A 15,668-nucleotide genomic window follows, 5' to 3' on the forward strand; every position below is an offset into this window, starting at 1 on the left:
TGGCATGGCATGGCACGGCACAGCATCGCGTGGCACAACATGGCACAGCATCACTTGGCACAGCACGGCATGGCCTGGCATGGCATCACTTGGCCTGGCCTGGCACGGCATGGCATGCCATGGCATCGCTTGGCACGACGTGGCATGGCATCACTCGGCACGGCACAGAATGGCCTGGCAAGGCATCACTTGGCATTGCACAGCCTGGCATGGCGTGGCACGGCACGACATTGCCCGGCATGGTATCACTTGGCATGGCCTGGCATGGCACCACATGGCACCACACGGCACAGCACCACATGGCGTGGCCCGGCATTGCACGGCACGGCCACAGTCCACCAGGCACCACCTCGGCCCCCCGAGCGTGACAGCAGCACAGGAGCAGCCATGCCACGGCTGGAGCTCACACACGTGTGCATGTGACCATTTTCCACACGCACCCCCCAGGCGTGTGAACACCCCCATGTGCACACACACACACACGTGTGTACACGCACTCCCACACTGCGCACCCATGTGTGCAAGGCCACCCTGTGCACAAGCACTCGCACTGCTGTGCACACACACCGTGCACACACATCACCCACCGTGCACACACACCGTGCACACACATCACCCACCGTGCACACACACCGTGCACACACATCACCTGCCGTGCACACACACCATGCACACACATCACCCGCCATGCACACACACATCACCTGCCGTGCACACACACCGTGCACACACATCACCCGCTGTGCACACACCATGCACACACATCACCCGCCATGCACACACATCACCTGCCGTGCACACACACCATGCACACACATCACCTGCCGTGCACACACACCGTGCACACACACCACCCATTTGCACACACACCACACACCACATGCCCCACACACACCACCTGCCATGCACACACCACATGCTGTGCACACACACCACACGCCATGGACACACACGCTGTGCACACACATCACACACACTCCACACGCCGTGCGCACATGCCACCTGCCATGCACACACCACACCATGCACAGACACCACATGTTGTGCACACACCCCCTGCCACCTGCCCTGCACACACACCACATGCCCCACACACGACACACCATGCACACACACCACACGTTGTGCACACACCCCCTGCTGTGCACACACACCATGCACACACACCACACGTTGTGCACACACCACCCACCGTGCACACACACCACACACCCCGCACACACCACATGCCATGCACACACACCATACATGCACACCACATGTTGTGCACACACCACCTGCCGTGCGCACACACCACACGCCGTGCACACACACCATACACGCACACCACCTGCCGTGTACACACAACACACACTGTGCACACACACCACACGTTGTGCACACACCACCCACCGTGCACACACACCACACGCCCTGCACACACCACCTGCCGTGCACACACACCACACACCGTGCACACACACTGTGCATGCACACCACCTGCTGTGCACACACACCACATGCCGTGCACACACACCGTGCACGCACACCACCTGCCGTGTACACACAACACACACTGTGCACACACACCACACGTCATGCACACATTGTGCACACACCCGAGGTGTTGTGCACACACACCGTGCACACACACCACCCGCCCCGCACACACCACCCGCCCCCCCCGTCGGTGCCCAGCCGGGGCGGCGCGGGGGACACAGCCCTTGTACAAACCCCACACCTGTATTTGGCATTTTTTGGCGCTCGGCGGGGGGGGGGACACGAGGGGGGGGGACGTACAAAAGCCGTAATGAAGCTCCGGTCCGAAGCGGGTCCCTAAGGCCACGTTGGGGGGTGGGGGGTGGGCGCAGGTGGCCCCCCCACCCTGTCACAGCTCCATGGCGGTGCTGCCGGACGACGTCTTCAACGGGACGGAGTCGAAACCATCCGGCATCCTCTGCAGCGAGCCCCGGCGTCAGCGGGCTGAGCCCCGCCGCGCCCCCCAGCCCCCCCCAGCGTGGGGAAACTGAGGCACGGAGCAGCCACACGCCCCCCCCCCCCCCCCCCCCCCCCCCTCCAGCGTGGTTTCTCTGGTGTCTGCTCTGGGGTTGTGCCTCTGCTCCTTACCTTGGACGTGAGGGACTTGATTTTGCCAAAAAGCGACTTCTTGGTGGCAAAGACCAGGTCATCCTCGGCGTCCTCCCCCTCCATGATGGCACAGCTGTCCGGTGCCGGCAGCTCGCTCTCCTTGGCCGCTGCGTTCATCACCAGCTTGGAGTATTTATACTCCAGCCTGGGGACAGAACGTGGTGGCATCAACCCCCTCCACCACCACCATGGTGATGACGGTCCCCGTGTCCCCAAATCCCCGGTGGCATCGCTCACTTTTGGTTCTTCTTCCAGAAGTAGGCGGCGAGGGCGGCCAGCAGGATGGCGGCGCAGGTGCCGGCGGAGATCCCAACCTTCAGCCAAAAATCCACGCTCCGGCAGCCCCTCACCTTCTGCGCCGGCAAGCTCTGCCCGCCGTGGCACAGCCGGGGCTCCCGCCACACGTACGTGGTTCTCTGGGGGGGGGGGGGGGGGGAAGGGAATGGGGGGGGATCAGTGGTGCGGGGGACCCCCAGCCCATCCCCGTGGCCTCGTGCCCGCTGGCACGCTCGTACCTGGATGCCACCGAGGCAGGCGCCGACGATGGGGCGGTAGTGGCTGGCGGAGCAGCGGGGGCAGCCCTCGCCCGTCACCCACAGAAAGTGGAAGGTGCAGCCGTCGCAGGTGCCCTCGGGGCATTTGCTGGGGGGTAGAGAAAATGAGGGGGGGGGCTCGGCCAGTGGTGACAACCCAAGGTGGGGGACACGGGGACACACGCAAAGCACCCAAGGGTTGCACCCCACACCCCGGGTGGGTAGGCGATGGGGGGGGTCACCCTAGGGGGGGGTGATGATGCCCCCCCCCCCCCCCCCAGTGCCACCCCAGCCCCCCTACCTGGGCACGGCCAGGGTGCCGGTGCCAGGGCGCAGTGGGTCGCAGCGCAGGCGGATGGCGGTGGCACGGCCCCCGCTGCAGGGCTGTGTCACGTCATTGGACCTGAGGGGACACGGGGGCTCAGCTGGGGGATGGGGGGGGACACAGTGGGGTCCCTGCGTGCCCTCCCCAGCCACCCACCCTCACCTGTAGAAGAAGACGATGTCGGGCAGGTCGGGGTGGCCGGGGGGGAAGTGCTCGGGGGGGGAGGTGATGCCATCCAGCGCGGAGCCAGCGGTGACACCTGCGGCGAGAGCGGGGGTCCCAGTGGCACCGGGGTCCCACGGGGGACACACGGTGAGGATGAGGGTCAAAGCACGGGGGGGGGCTGCTGCGGGGGGCAGCCAGGGCACCCCAGCTCACCCACGATGCGGTCGGCCAGGCTGACGGGCTGCGAGGACACAGCTGTCTTGTAGCCCATGACGTCGGGGGGCACCAGGATGGCCTGGCAGACGTGTGACCTCACCACCCGGGCAGGGTCCCCCTCACCCGCCGGCAGCCGCACGTCCGTCACGTTGTCCGTGCAGGAGGCCATCTTCCTGCCCTGCCAGCAAGGGGGGGGTGACACCAGGCGGCCATGGCACACGCGTGTTCACATGTGTGCGTGTCTGCAGTGGTGCACCTTTGGGTGTGCACCTGGGTGTGCACAGCCAGGTGCACACATGTGCGTGTTTGTGGGACTGCGGGTGTGCATGTGTGTTTGCATGAGCATTTGTGTGTTTGCACGAGCGTTTGTGTGTTTGCACATGCCTGAGTGTTTGTACAACTTGTTTGTTCAACTATGTAGAGTTGCATGTGTGCAGGGCTGTGTGCCCGTGTGCATGTGTGTTTGCACAAGTGTGCATGTGTGTTTGCATGAGTGTGCACATGCACTTGCATGACTGTGTGCACGTGTTCATGTGTGTTTGCATGAGCATTTGTGTGTGTTTGCACGGGCGTGCACGTGTGCCTTAGTGTTTGTACGACTGTGTGGAGATGCATATGTGCAGGGCTGTGTCCCTGTGTGCATGTGTTTGCATGAGTGTGCATGTGGGTTTGCACGAGTGTGTGCATGCATTTGCATGACTGTGTGCACATATTCATGTGTGTTTGCATGGCTGTGCATGCATGCATGTATGTGTACACCTGCCTTTGCCCAGCTGCATCTATCTGCATGTTTGCATGACCACACGTGGTTGCACAACAGTACACACGTGCATGTGCTTCCGTATGACTACATGTACACCTGTGTTTGCACCAATGCACGCAATGCATTTGCACCACAATGTGCATGGGTTTGCACGCTTGCATGACTGCCTGTGCTTGCACAACTGCACATGCGCATGAGTTTCCACTACACGTGCATGCACACCCATGTGTTTGCACCACATATGCTTGCACACACGTGTGTTTGCACTACATGTGCATGCACACACATGTTCTCGCCACCGTGTGCATGCACCACCCCCCTTCCCAGGCCTGGGGGGAGGCACCCACCCCGTCCCTCCACCAGCAGGCAGGTGCGCAGTGCTGTGGGTGCTGTGGGTGCGGGGTGCAGCGCTGTGGGTGCCCCAGACTCACCTGGTGGCCGCAGAGGCTGATGTTGAAGTGGTGGAAGTACTTGAGGCCCTTGGCGGTAAAGCTGGGGCCGCTGGCAAAGGCCATGCTGGCGGCCAGCGCCGAGAAGTCGTAGTGCAGGATCTGGCCTGGCAGCGCCAGGGAGAAGCTGCAGTTGTTATAGCAGAGGGAGCGGAGCTGTGGGGGCAGGAGGTGGCAGTCAGGGGTGGCCAGGGGCTGGCATCACCCTGCCAGGGACGGATAGTGTCACCCATCGGGGACAGCTGGGGTCATGCCCCTGGGGACAGTAGAGAGCTGGCATCGGCATCACCCGGGAGGGACAGCTTGGGGAGAGTGGTGTCACCCACTCCATCACCCACCCAGAATAGCCAGGGGTGCCAGTGTCACCTCCCTGGGGACAGCTGGGGTCATGCCCCTGGGGACAGCAGAGAGCTGGCATTACCCAGCAGGGACAGCCAGGGGGCTGGAGGTGTCACCCACCCTGTCACCCACCTGGGATGGCCAGGGGTGCCAGTGTCACCTCCCCAGGGACAGCTGGGGACTGGCATCACCCAGACAGTGTCTGGCCAGAGGGGCTGGTGTCACCCTCCTGGAGCTGGCTGGTGCCACCCATCTGGGACATCTGGGCTGGTGTCACCCACATCATCACCCATCTGGGATGGTCGGGGGGGGCCTGGCATCACCCATGGGGATATCACCCCCCCACCCCCCAGACCCCCACCCTGGCGGACACGCAGGGACAGGCACCTGGTTGCTGTGGGTGCCGGGGCCGCAGGGGTGGCAGGCGGGGGTCCCATCTGAGGGGTGAGCCCGCAGGTAGGTGCCGGCTGGGCAGGGCCGGCAGGCGCCCGAGCCGCGGTCCACAGCGCTCCCGGGGGGACACGGGGCGCAGGATCCGGCCGGCTCGGGGGCGCAGCGCCGGCAGAAGGATGCCACCCCTCCCAGCACGTTGGTAACGTTGATGGAATAGAGCTTGGCCACGTCACTGGTGTACCGCCGGCCCTGGAACCGAGAGCGCCTGTCAGCATCGCCCCCCCGGCACCCGCAGCCCACCGGGGGGGTCACCCCCTGCCCCTCACCGCCTCGTGGTAGGGGGTGCGCTGGAAAGCCCATGTGAAGCTCATGGTGGCGTTTTTCTCCACCACGTAGGTGTAGGACTGCTTCCCCTTGGGGCCCGTCCACGTCTCCACCGGCGTGTTGGTGCGGGAGTTGATGCCCTGTGGGGACAGGGGAATGGTGGGACCCCTCCAAACCCCCCGTCGCCCCCCAATTCCACCACCCCCCCCGCCGTGTGCCCCCCACTCACCACCATGAAGTAGAGCTCACAGCTGACGCTGCAGACGGTCTCGAAGACGAAGGTGATTCTGGCCACCTCCTTGCTCTCCGCATCCTCCAGCACTGGGCTGGGAGGGCTGGGGACGGCATGGGGACAGCGTGGGGACGCTGCTGGGCTCTACCCCATGGCCACATCCCCCCCTCCCTGGGGACACCGCGGCGCTGGTCCCCCCCTAACCTGAAGCCGGGGACCACCAGCGTGAGGATCATGAAGTCATTATCAGAGGCTCCTGCCGCCGTGTAGATGTAGTCCCCGGCCACCTCCCAGCCTGCAAGGACACGGTGACAGCTCAGCCGAGTCGCAAGCTGCCCCACGGGAGGGGACACCGACGGGACAGCATCACGGCGCTACCTGCCATCCCTTTGTACTCAAAGTTGATGCCGCTGAGGACGGTGGTCTCCATGTTGGGGGGCAACACGTTCCACCACTTGTACTCCAAGCCCAGCACCGGCTCGGTGCCCGCCGGGCAGCTGATGCAGCCTGGGGACAGGAGGGGACAGCCCTGCACCAGGGTGGCACCCACCTTCCCCCCCAGCAGCTCCGGGTGCCCCGGTCACCCCCTTGGGGACAACGATGGGGACATCCCTACCGGAGCCGTTGGAGTAGGAGCCGTAGGGACAGGGCTGGCAGGCGCTGCCGTTGCTTTTGGCAAAGCCGGGGTTGCAGGGGGGGCACCGGGTTTTCACCCCCGACGGGGGCAGCTTGGCCGCCTGCGGGAGCTCCTCGCTGCAGATCTTCGGTTCTGCCCACTTGAACATCAGCTGGGTCTGCCCGGGGGGAGCGAGGGGCTGAGATGGGGCGAGGGGACACAGGGACAGCGGGTGCCAGCCCCCCGCCGTGCCCCCCGCCGTACCTCGCCGCGGGCATTGCAGGCGGTGTGGGTGTAGAAGTAATCCTTGTCAGTGCAGGGCGGCCGTGCTTTGCAGGATGCTGAGCCCGGCTCTGCCGACCGCAGCGGAGACAGCGGCTGAGCCAGCCCGGTCCCCCGTGGGATGCCCCAGCACCATGCCACCAGCCGGATGGCCGTGCGTGCCCCCCCAAGGGATGGCAGGTCCTCATGGCCCATCACATCACCGCCCGCCTCCTCAGGGGCATCCCCACAGGGGGACGGTGGCACAAAGGGACCTGGCTGCCACCTCTGGGTCAGGGGACGGGGGACACCTGGCTGCCATCTCTGGGTGAGGGGACAGGGGACACCCGGCTGCCACCTCTGGGTGACGGGACAGGGACACCCGGCTGCCACCTCTGGGTCAGGGGGACAGGGGACACCTGGCTGCCACCTCTGGGTGATGGGACAGGGGACACCCGGCTGCCACCTCTGGGCCAGGGGACGGGGGACACCCGGCTGCCACCTCTGGGTGAGGGGACAGGGGACACCCGGCTGCCATCTCTGGGTCAGGGGACGGGGGACACCCGGCTGCCACCTCTGGGCCAGGGGACAGGGGACACCCGGCTGCCATCTCTGGGTCAGGGGACGGGGGACACCCGGCTGCCACCTCTGGGTGACGGGACAGGGGACACCCGGCTGCCACCTCTGGGTCAGGGGACGGGGGACACCCGGCTGCCATCTCTGGGTGAGGGGACAGGGGACACCCGGCTGCCACCTCTGGGTGACGGGACAGGGACACCCGGCTGCCACCTCTGGGTCAGGGGACAGGGGACACCTGGCTGCCACCTCTGGGTGATGGGACAGGGGACACCCGGCTGCCACCTCTGGGCCAGGGGACGGGGGACACCCGGCTGCCACCTCTGGGTGAGGGGACAGGGGACACCCGGCTGCCATCTCTGGGTCAGGGGACGGGGGACACCCGGCTGCCACCTCTGGGCCAGGGGACAGGGGACACCCGGCTGCCATCTCTGGGTCAGGGGACGGGGGACACCCGGCTGCCACCTCTGGGTGACGGGACAGGGGACACCCGGCTGCCATCTCTGGGTCAGGGGACGGGGGGACACCCGGCTGCCATCTCTGGGTGACGGGACAGGGGACACCCGGCTGCCACCTCTGGGTGACGGGACAGGGACACCCGGCTGCCACCTCTGGGTGATGGGACAGGGGACGCCTGGCTGCCACCTCTGGGTCAGGGGACAGGGGACACCCGGCTGCCACCTCTGGATCAGGGGACAGGGGACGCCTGGCTGCCACCTCTGGGTCAGGGGATGGGGGACACCCGGCTGCCACCTCTGGGTCAGGGGACACCTAGCTGCCACCTCTGGGCCAGGGGACAGGGGACACCCGGCTGCCACCTCTGGGTCAGGGGACACCTAGCTGCCACCTCTGGGTGACGGGACAGGAGACATCCGGTTGTCACCTCTGGGTCAGGGGACAAGGGGACACCGCTGCCACCTTTGGGCAAGGGGACAGGGACACAAGGTGCGACCTCTGGGTCAGGGGACAAGGGGACCCCCGGTGCCACCTCTCACCGGCGTAGGCGGAGGGCTCGCAGGGCTGGCAGGCGGTGGCCCCTTTGCTGGAAAAGGTGTCGGCGGGGCAGAGCTGGCAGGCGGAGGAGCCGGCGGTGGGCGCGTAGGTGCCAGGTTTGCAGGGGAAGCACTCGGAGGTATAAGCCACCCCTGGCAGTGGGAGGGTGCTCAGAGTGTGGGAGCCATGGGGGATGGGGGGAGGGGGAGCTAGTGGGACCCCCTCCCCTCCCCCACCTACCTGTGATGCCGATGTTCCTCACCAGCACCGGTTTGGGGACCTTGGACCAGACAGAGAAAGCCGTGGTGCGCCAGTACAGCACGTTGTTGCCGTGGCTCAGCTCCACCTGGAAAAGGGGGGGGGGGGGGGATGGGGGGTCAGGGGGAGAGGGGCTGCTGGTCCCACTGCTGGGGAGGGCAGTGGCACCCATAGGTGGGGAGCTGAGGCTCTAACCCATCTGCCATCACCCACCACCCCATCCACATCCTCATGGAGCATCTACTTCCCCAGAGTGGGGGACAAGGGACCCCAGGGGATGCGCCAAGAGCCCCCCACTGTGTCACTCCCCTCCCCACTCCCTGTCACCGCCCTCCCCCACCCCGTGTCACCTCCTGCCCCCCCCACTCACGCTGTGAAACTCCCAGCCCTTCTCTGTTGTCCGCATCCAGCGCGACTCCTCCCCCATGGGCTGGCACTGGTCGTTTTGCACCTGCGGGGCTGGCGTGAGGACGGGGACCCCGCCATGTCCCCAGGGACCCCCCCTCCATTCCTGCACCCTTCCCACCCCATCACCTACAAAGAACTCGAAGACAATGCTGCTGTCGGGGTAGATGTACTCAAAGGAGACAGTGCCCGACTGCTTGAGGTTGACGGCGTACATGAGGGTGGCCGTGCACTCGTCCGTGTTGGAGGCCACGTAGTCCCCCAGCGGCACCCACGTCGACCTGGGTGGGTGACACACAGCGTGGGCTCTGTCACCAGTCCGAGCCCCCCGTGGCAGCTGGGATGGGGCCAGCTGTGACGGTGCCCAGGCAGCTGGAGCAGGGAGGAAGGCGCTGGCCACAGGGGCTCGGGGACACCCTGGTACCCCAGGGACCGAGGATGGAGAGCTGGGCACTGGGGACACACCACTGTGTGGTGGCCGGACCCATATCCCTGGGGGCTCTTTCCCCCCCAGCCCGTCCCTGCCACGCTGGTGAGAGGCGGGTGGGCTGCAGGGAGCAGGAGCTGGATCCTGCTGCGCCACAGCCGCGCCGGGGACGCGGTGAATAATTAAAGCGCTGCTGGAAGTAGGTTACATTTGCAAGTTGCATAAACGCTGCAGCACGGGGCAGCTCGACAGCTGCCGGTGCAACCGGCCGGCGGCAGGGCTCGGTGGCTGCCGGTGCAACTCGGTGGCTGCCAGTGCAACCGGCCGGTGGCAGGGCTCGGTGGCTGCCGGTGCAACCTGGTGGCTGCCGGTGCAACCGGCCGGCGGCAGGGCTCGGTGGCTGCCGGTGCAACTCGGTGGCTGCCGGTGCAACCAGCCGGTGGCAGGGCTCGGTGGCTGCCGGTGCAACTCGGTGGCTGCCGGTGCAACCGGCTGGTGGCAGGGCTCGGTGGCTGCCGGTGCAACTCGGTGGCCAGTGCAACCGGCTGGTGGCAGGGCTCGGTGGCTGCCGGTGCAACCTGGTGGCTGCCGGTGCAACCGGCCGGTGGCGGTGGCTGCCGGTGCAACCCGGTGGCTGCTGGTGCCCGCAGCAGGGCTCGGTGGCTGCTGGTGCAACCAGCCAGTGGCAGGGCTCGGTGGCTGCCACCACTGACCAAAGAGCCATGGTGGACAGAGCTGTGGGGACCCCCATGGGGTGCTCCCTCTCTGAGGAGGGTCGATGTGGGTGGCACATGGGCCCTGCCACCGCGGGTGGGGGTGATGCTGCTGGGGTGTCCCCTTGGTGTGGCCGGGGTGTCCCCCACAGCGCCCTGCCAGTATCACCTCCCAGGGAAGGGTGATGGAGGGAGTGTGGGGGATGGGGTGTCAGGGAAATGGGGTGCTATTGATGCACAGAGGTGTCACAGCACCCATCCTGCTCACTGCCGCACCGGGCACTGCACCCATCCCTGCTGTGCCGGGGTGGCCAAGTCCCTGAGCATCTTCCCGGGGGGAGCAGCCGGGCTCCATCCAGCCCCTGCCCGCTAACGCAGAGGAGCCGCGCCGGCGGCAGCACGTGACTCACGCTGTGCAGTTCTCCACCGCGTCACCGAAGCCATCGTCGACCTCCAGGTTGGTGGCAACGTTGGCAAAGCCATGGGGCACCTCGTCCCACTCGTCGAAGCGGATGCCGGTGCCCAGCGAGTAGGTGCCCTCGGCGCAGGGCTTGCACGCCTGCGCCTTCATGTCCAGGAACTCGCCCGCCTTGCAGGAGAAAGCTGCCCACACGCAGCGAGGGGGGGTCAGGGTTGCCCCTCGCTGCCCCCAGCGCTGCTCCAGCCTTGTCATCCCCAGCTCCACTTGTCGGCGTGCTTCCACGAGGATCCCCCATCCTGAGCATCCCCGCGGCAGCCAAGCAGCCCCCCTGATTTATGGTTTTTGGCAACGGCGTGGCACTTCCCCGCCTGCTCCTGGGCCACCGAGGGTCAGGTGGGATGCAGCCCCCTGCTCAAGCGCGCTCAGAGCCCGGCACTCCCCAGGGCTTGGCGGGTGGGGGGGGAATTCCATTTCCATTTCCATTTCCATCCCACTTCCCACATCCCAGCCTTCCCGGTGGGAGCTGACAGCGCTGACAGCGCTCATTGCTGCCGCGCGCACAGGTCCCGTCGCCGCCTTTGAAGGCATCGCGCTGCGACGGAGCTGGTGACAAGCAGCGCTTCATCTCATCGCCCCGCTCCCCCCCCTCGCCCTCATTTCCCACCCTGCCCTCCTCACGCCCCAGGACCCCCCCATCTGCGCCCCCCCCCCCCAGCCTTACAGCACTCGGTGCCCCTGACAGGGTCCGGCAGGCCAGTGCAGAGTCCCGGCACATGTGGCACGGCCACCCGCCACCGCGAGCCCGTGCTGTCACACGCCGTGTACTCGTAGTGGTACTCGGACTGGAAGAAGAAACACACAGGGAGAGCTGAGGCCCTGAGACCCCCACCACGCTGCCTCCCTGACGGGGTGCCCCCCCCCACCAGCATGTGCCCGGCCACCCCTTGCACTGGTATTTTTGTTTTAAGCGGTGGTGATGTCCCGCAGTGCCCAGGCCCCCGGCTCAGCCAGGCTGCTCTGCCCCAGCCCCGAGAGAAGATGCTTGGGGGGGGGGGGGGGGGTCAGGCTGGGGGTGCTGGGGCAGGGGGTGCTCAGGGTAGTGGGTGCTCAGAATAGGGGTGCTGGGGCAGGGGATGCTTAGGGTGGGGGGGCTCGGGGGGGGGGGGGGGCTGGGGCAGGGGGTGCTCAGGGTGGTGGGAGCTGGGGCAGGGGGTGCTGGGGCAGGGGATGCTCGGGGCAGGGGATGCTCAGGGCAGGGGGGGCTCAGGGTGTGGGGGCAGGTGGTACTCAGGGTGGGGGTGCTGTGGCAAGGGGTGCTCGGGGTGGGGGTGCTGGGGTAGGGGATGCTCAGGGTGGGGGTGCTGGGTCAGGGGGTGCTTAGGGTGGGGGTGCTCAGGGTGGGGGTGCTCAGGGTGGGGGTGCTGGGGTCCCGGGGATGGTGCAGGCTGGGGAGATGCTGGGGGCACAGAGATGCCTGGCTGGGGGGACACTGAGGCTGAGGCTTCAGATAGGATGACGTCGTCATCCCCCCCAAGACATCCCCCTCCCCCTGGGATGCCAAACCCCAGGGAGGGCTGTGGGGTCACCCAGGCCACGCACACGTGCCCAGGACCTCCCTGACCCCCACACGGGACGTGGCAGCCCTGGTGCATGGGGACTGACGCTGCCACCCTTTCCGTGGGGGGGCTGGAACCACGGCCTCCCCTGGTGCCGGCAAGCAGATGCCACTGGCACAGCACGGCATGGCACAGCACGGCACTGCGCAGCATGGCACAGTACGGCACAGTATGGCACAGCATGGCATGGCACGACATGGCGTGGCACAGCACGGCATGGCATGGCACAGCATGGCACTGCGCAGCATGGCACAGTACGGCACAGTATGGCACAGCACGGCATGGCATGGCACGACATGGCGTGGCACAGCATGGCACTGCGCAACATGGCACAGTATGGCACAGCATGGCATGGCACGGCACGACATGGCGTGGCACAGCATGGCACTGCGGAGCATGGCACAGTACGGCACAGTATGGCACAGCATGGCATGGCATGGCACGACACGGCATGGCACAGCACGGCATGGCACAGCATGACACTGCGCAGCATGGCACAGTATGGCACAGTATGGCACAGCATGGCATGGCATGGCACGACATGGCGTGGCACAGCACGGCATGGCACAGCATGGCACTGCATGGCACGGCACAGCATAGCACGGCATGGTTTGCCATGGCCTGGCCTGTGCGTGGCGGCTCCTGTGGCTCATTAAACAGCCTCCTCGGTACAACCCCGCTACACCGTCATGCCTGGAGCCACGGTGGGAGCACCGGGGGGGCAGAGAAGGGCTGGGGGGGGGAGTGGGGCACCATGACCCCCCCGTGCCGCCAGCTGCCTCCAAGCCGGTGCTGGCTCAAGGCCGGCACGGTTGATCTCCCAGCCGGGGCGAAGGCCAGGTCCGGCTGCTCTGCAGGTGCTGCCAGCGTGGTGGGGTACCGGGGGGGCGAGGGAGCGACGCCGCAGCCCCCCACCCCGCCGCCTCCACTGCAGCATCTCTGGGGCGTCTGAGCCGGGCGCCGCGGCTTCGTGCTCCCGGCGGAGCGTGGCAGGTTGGAGAGAAAACAAGGCTTTGATGTTCCCGTCAGCTGGAAATGGTGAGGATGGGGGGAAAGGGGGGACGGGGAGGCACGAAAGCTCTGCCAGCAGCACCCCTGCCCGCGCACCGGCAGCACCAACCCCCCCGGCCCTGGGACAGGGACACCCTGGAGGGTGCCCACTGCCACTGGCAGGACGGGGGCACCCACGGGGGCACCCAGCGCTCAGCAGCCCCCAGCCCCCAGTATCACTCTTGCTCCCCAGGGATTCCCTTGGGAAGAAGAAGGTGTTTTTTCCCTCTTCCCAAACTTTTCCCCTCCGGCACGGAGCTGAGCAGCTGGGATGAGCAACATTAATCACTCCCTTTCATAAAAGCTTCAAATTTTTGGAAAAAATCTAAATAAATTGACCCAATTTAGCCCCAGGGCGGCTCTGCAGCAGGGGGATGGGATGGGACCCAAGGCTGCCACTGTCACCCTGTGCTGGCCAGGACAGGGCCAGGGGCTGTCCCCAGTGGGGGACAGGGCCAGGGGCCACAACCTGTGGGAGCGATCCCTGCCGGGGCGGGTGCCAGCCGCAGTCTATTGTTTCCAGCTCCGGGCCACAGAACACAGGAAAAAAAAAAAAATGGGATCATGGCACAAAAAAAATGACTGGCCCAGATGAAAAGCAGCCGCAGGACAGGGAGAGCCGGGGGCGGGGGGGGGGGGGGGGGGGGGGGGGGGGGGGGGGGGGGGCGGGGGGACCCCACGGACGGTGAGTGCAGACCCCCGGGAGGGAAATTTGAGGGAAAGGTGGCGGAGGGCTCATCCCGGCACCGCTGTCCCCAAGGCGAGCAAGTCCTGGTGAGTGGCAGATCCCCCCGGGTTGTCCTCGCCGGACACTTTGTCCCCACTTGGCTACGGGGCCACCGCGTGCCAGGCTGGGAATGGCATGTGGCGGATGGGGATGTGGCAGTGTCCTGCTGTCACCCATGGAAGGTTTGGGGACATCCCAGTGTCCCCCGGGCTCGGGACGTGGGGAGGCAGATGTGGAGGTGGAGGTGGCCCCAGGGACCCCCTGGGGACTGGGGGATCCCCTGGGGGCCTGGGGGGGACGGACAAGCCCCCTCCCCAGGCGCCCAGGGGATCCTCCAGTTCCCCCCACCCCACTATAGGGACCCCTCGCAGGGACCAGCCCCATCCCCGGTGCCCCGGTGCCCCCCATCCTCCTTACCCCATAGGGACCAGCCCCAGACCCGCTTCCCCCGAGCTGCGGGCGTCGGTTTCACCTGCCAGTTGCCGGTTACCGGTCGCCAGTTACACACACACACACACCCCCCCGCGCCTTCCCCACCCTCCTCCCTCCCATCTCCCGGTTCCGGTGCCGGTACCTCCTTGCAGACGTGCAGCCGCTCCCTGGTGCGGCCCGGTGGCGGGGCGACCGCCAGGCACAAGGCCAGCAGCGCCCACCGGGCCGCGGTGCCGGTACCGGTCATGGCGCAGCGGCAGCGGCGGCGGTAACGATCGGCCCCGCGCGGGCACCGGCCCCGCGGCCCCGCCCCCGCCAACGGCCCGGCCCCGCGCGCGCACCTGCCGCCACCTGCCCCGCCCCGGCACCGCGAACGGCACCAGGAGCGTATTCCCGGCACCGGGAACGGCACCGCCGGAACAGTACCGGGAGCGTATTCCCGGCACCGGGAATGGCACCACCGGGAGCGGCACCCGGAACGTATTCCCGGCACCGGGAACATATCCCTGGCGCCGGCACCGGGCATCGCCCCCGAGAACGTATTCCCGGCACCGGGAATGTATCACTGGCACCAGGCATCGCCCCCGGGAGCGATACCGGGAACGTATTGCTGGCACTGGGAACGGAACCCCCGGGAATGGCACCGGCAACGTATCCCTGGCACCGGCACCAGGAACGTATCGCCGGCACCGGGCATCGCCCCCGGGAACGTATCCCTGGCACCGGCACCGGGAACGTAACTCCCGGGAACGGCACCGGGAAGGTATTCCCGGCACGGGGAATGTATCCCTGGCACCGGCACTGGGCATCACCCCGGGGAACGGCACCGGGCACGTATCCCCCGGGAGCAGCACCGGGCATCACCCCTGGCACTGGCACCGGGAATGTAACGGCCGGGAACCGTACCGGGAACATATCCCCGGCACCGGCACCGGCCATCACCCCCGGGAGCCGCACCGGGAACACATCCCCCGGGAACTGTACTGGGAACGGCCCGGGCACTGCCAGTCCGGGGGTGTAACACCGACCCCCGACCCCCCCTCCGGTAACGACCCCTCCTCCCGGGCCTGGGGCGGGGGTCACGGCTCCCCCCGTGCCCCTGAGCCGCCCCCACCCCACGCGTGAGCCTGTCCCCCATGTCCCCTGCGCCCCCAGCCCCACACAGCCCGCTCCGCCACACCCTACCGAGCCCGTGAGCAGCCGGTGCACCGGGGGGGACACGGCCATGTGCTCTGGCCAGGAGGACATGGGGGACATGGGGGACATGGGGACACCCTGGACATGGGAGACACAGGAGGTACGGGGGA

At 67.0% G+C, this 15,668-nt stretch overlaps 1 protein-coding gene across 1 annotated transcript; it reads right to left on the bottom strand.

Annotated features, from left to right (window-relative positions):
- Positions 1-1,748: 1,748 nt before the first annotated feature.
- On the bottom strand, positions 1,749-14,688 carry ELAPOR1 (endosome-lysosome associated apoptosis and autophagy regulator 1). Its single transcript, XM_040617064.1, has 22 exons — positions 14,504-14,688; positions 11,258-11,378; positions 10,526-10,718; positions 9,109-9,256; positions 8,941-9,021; positions 8,553-8,658; positions 8,315-8,464; positions 6,747-6,835; positions 6,483-6,660; positions 6,245-6,373; positions 6,071-6,161; positions 5,864-5,969; positions 5,637-5,774; positions 5,305-5,559; positions 4,561-4,734; positions 3,364-3,544; positions 3,148-3,244; positions 2,962-3,063; positions 2,643-2,769; positions 2,365-2,543; positions 2,107-2,272; positions 1,749-1,936 (listed from the first exon to the last, which is right to left on the bottom strand). The coding sequence occupies exons 1-22, from the start codon at positions 14,606-14,608 to the stop codon at positions 1,868-1,870; spliced, it is 2,985 nt and encodes a 994-aa protein (XP_040472998.1). The 5' UTR covers positions 14,609-14,688; the 3' UTR covers positions 1,749-1,867.
- Positions 14,689-15,668: the final 980 nt, after the last annotated feature.

This window comes from Falco naumanni, chromosome 17 (assembly GCF_017639655.2).
Source record: "Falco naumanni isolate bFalNau1 chromosome 17, bFalNau1.pat, whole genome shotgun sequence".
Taxonomy (NCBI): Eukaryota; Metazoa; Chordata; class Aves; order Falconiformes; family Falconidae; genus Falco; species Falco naumanni.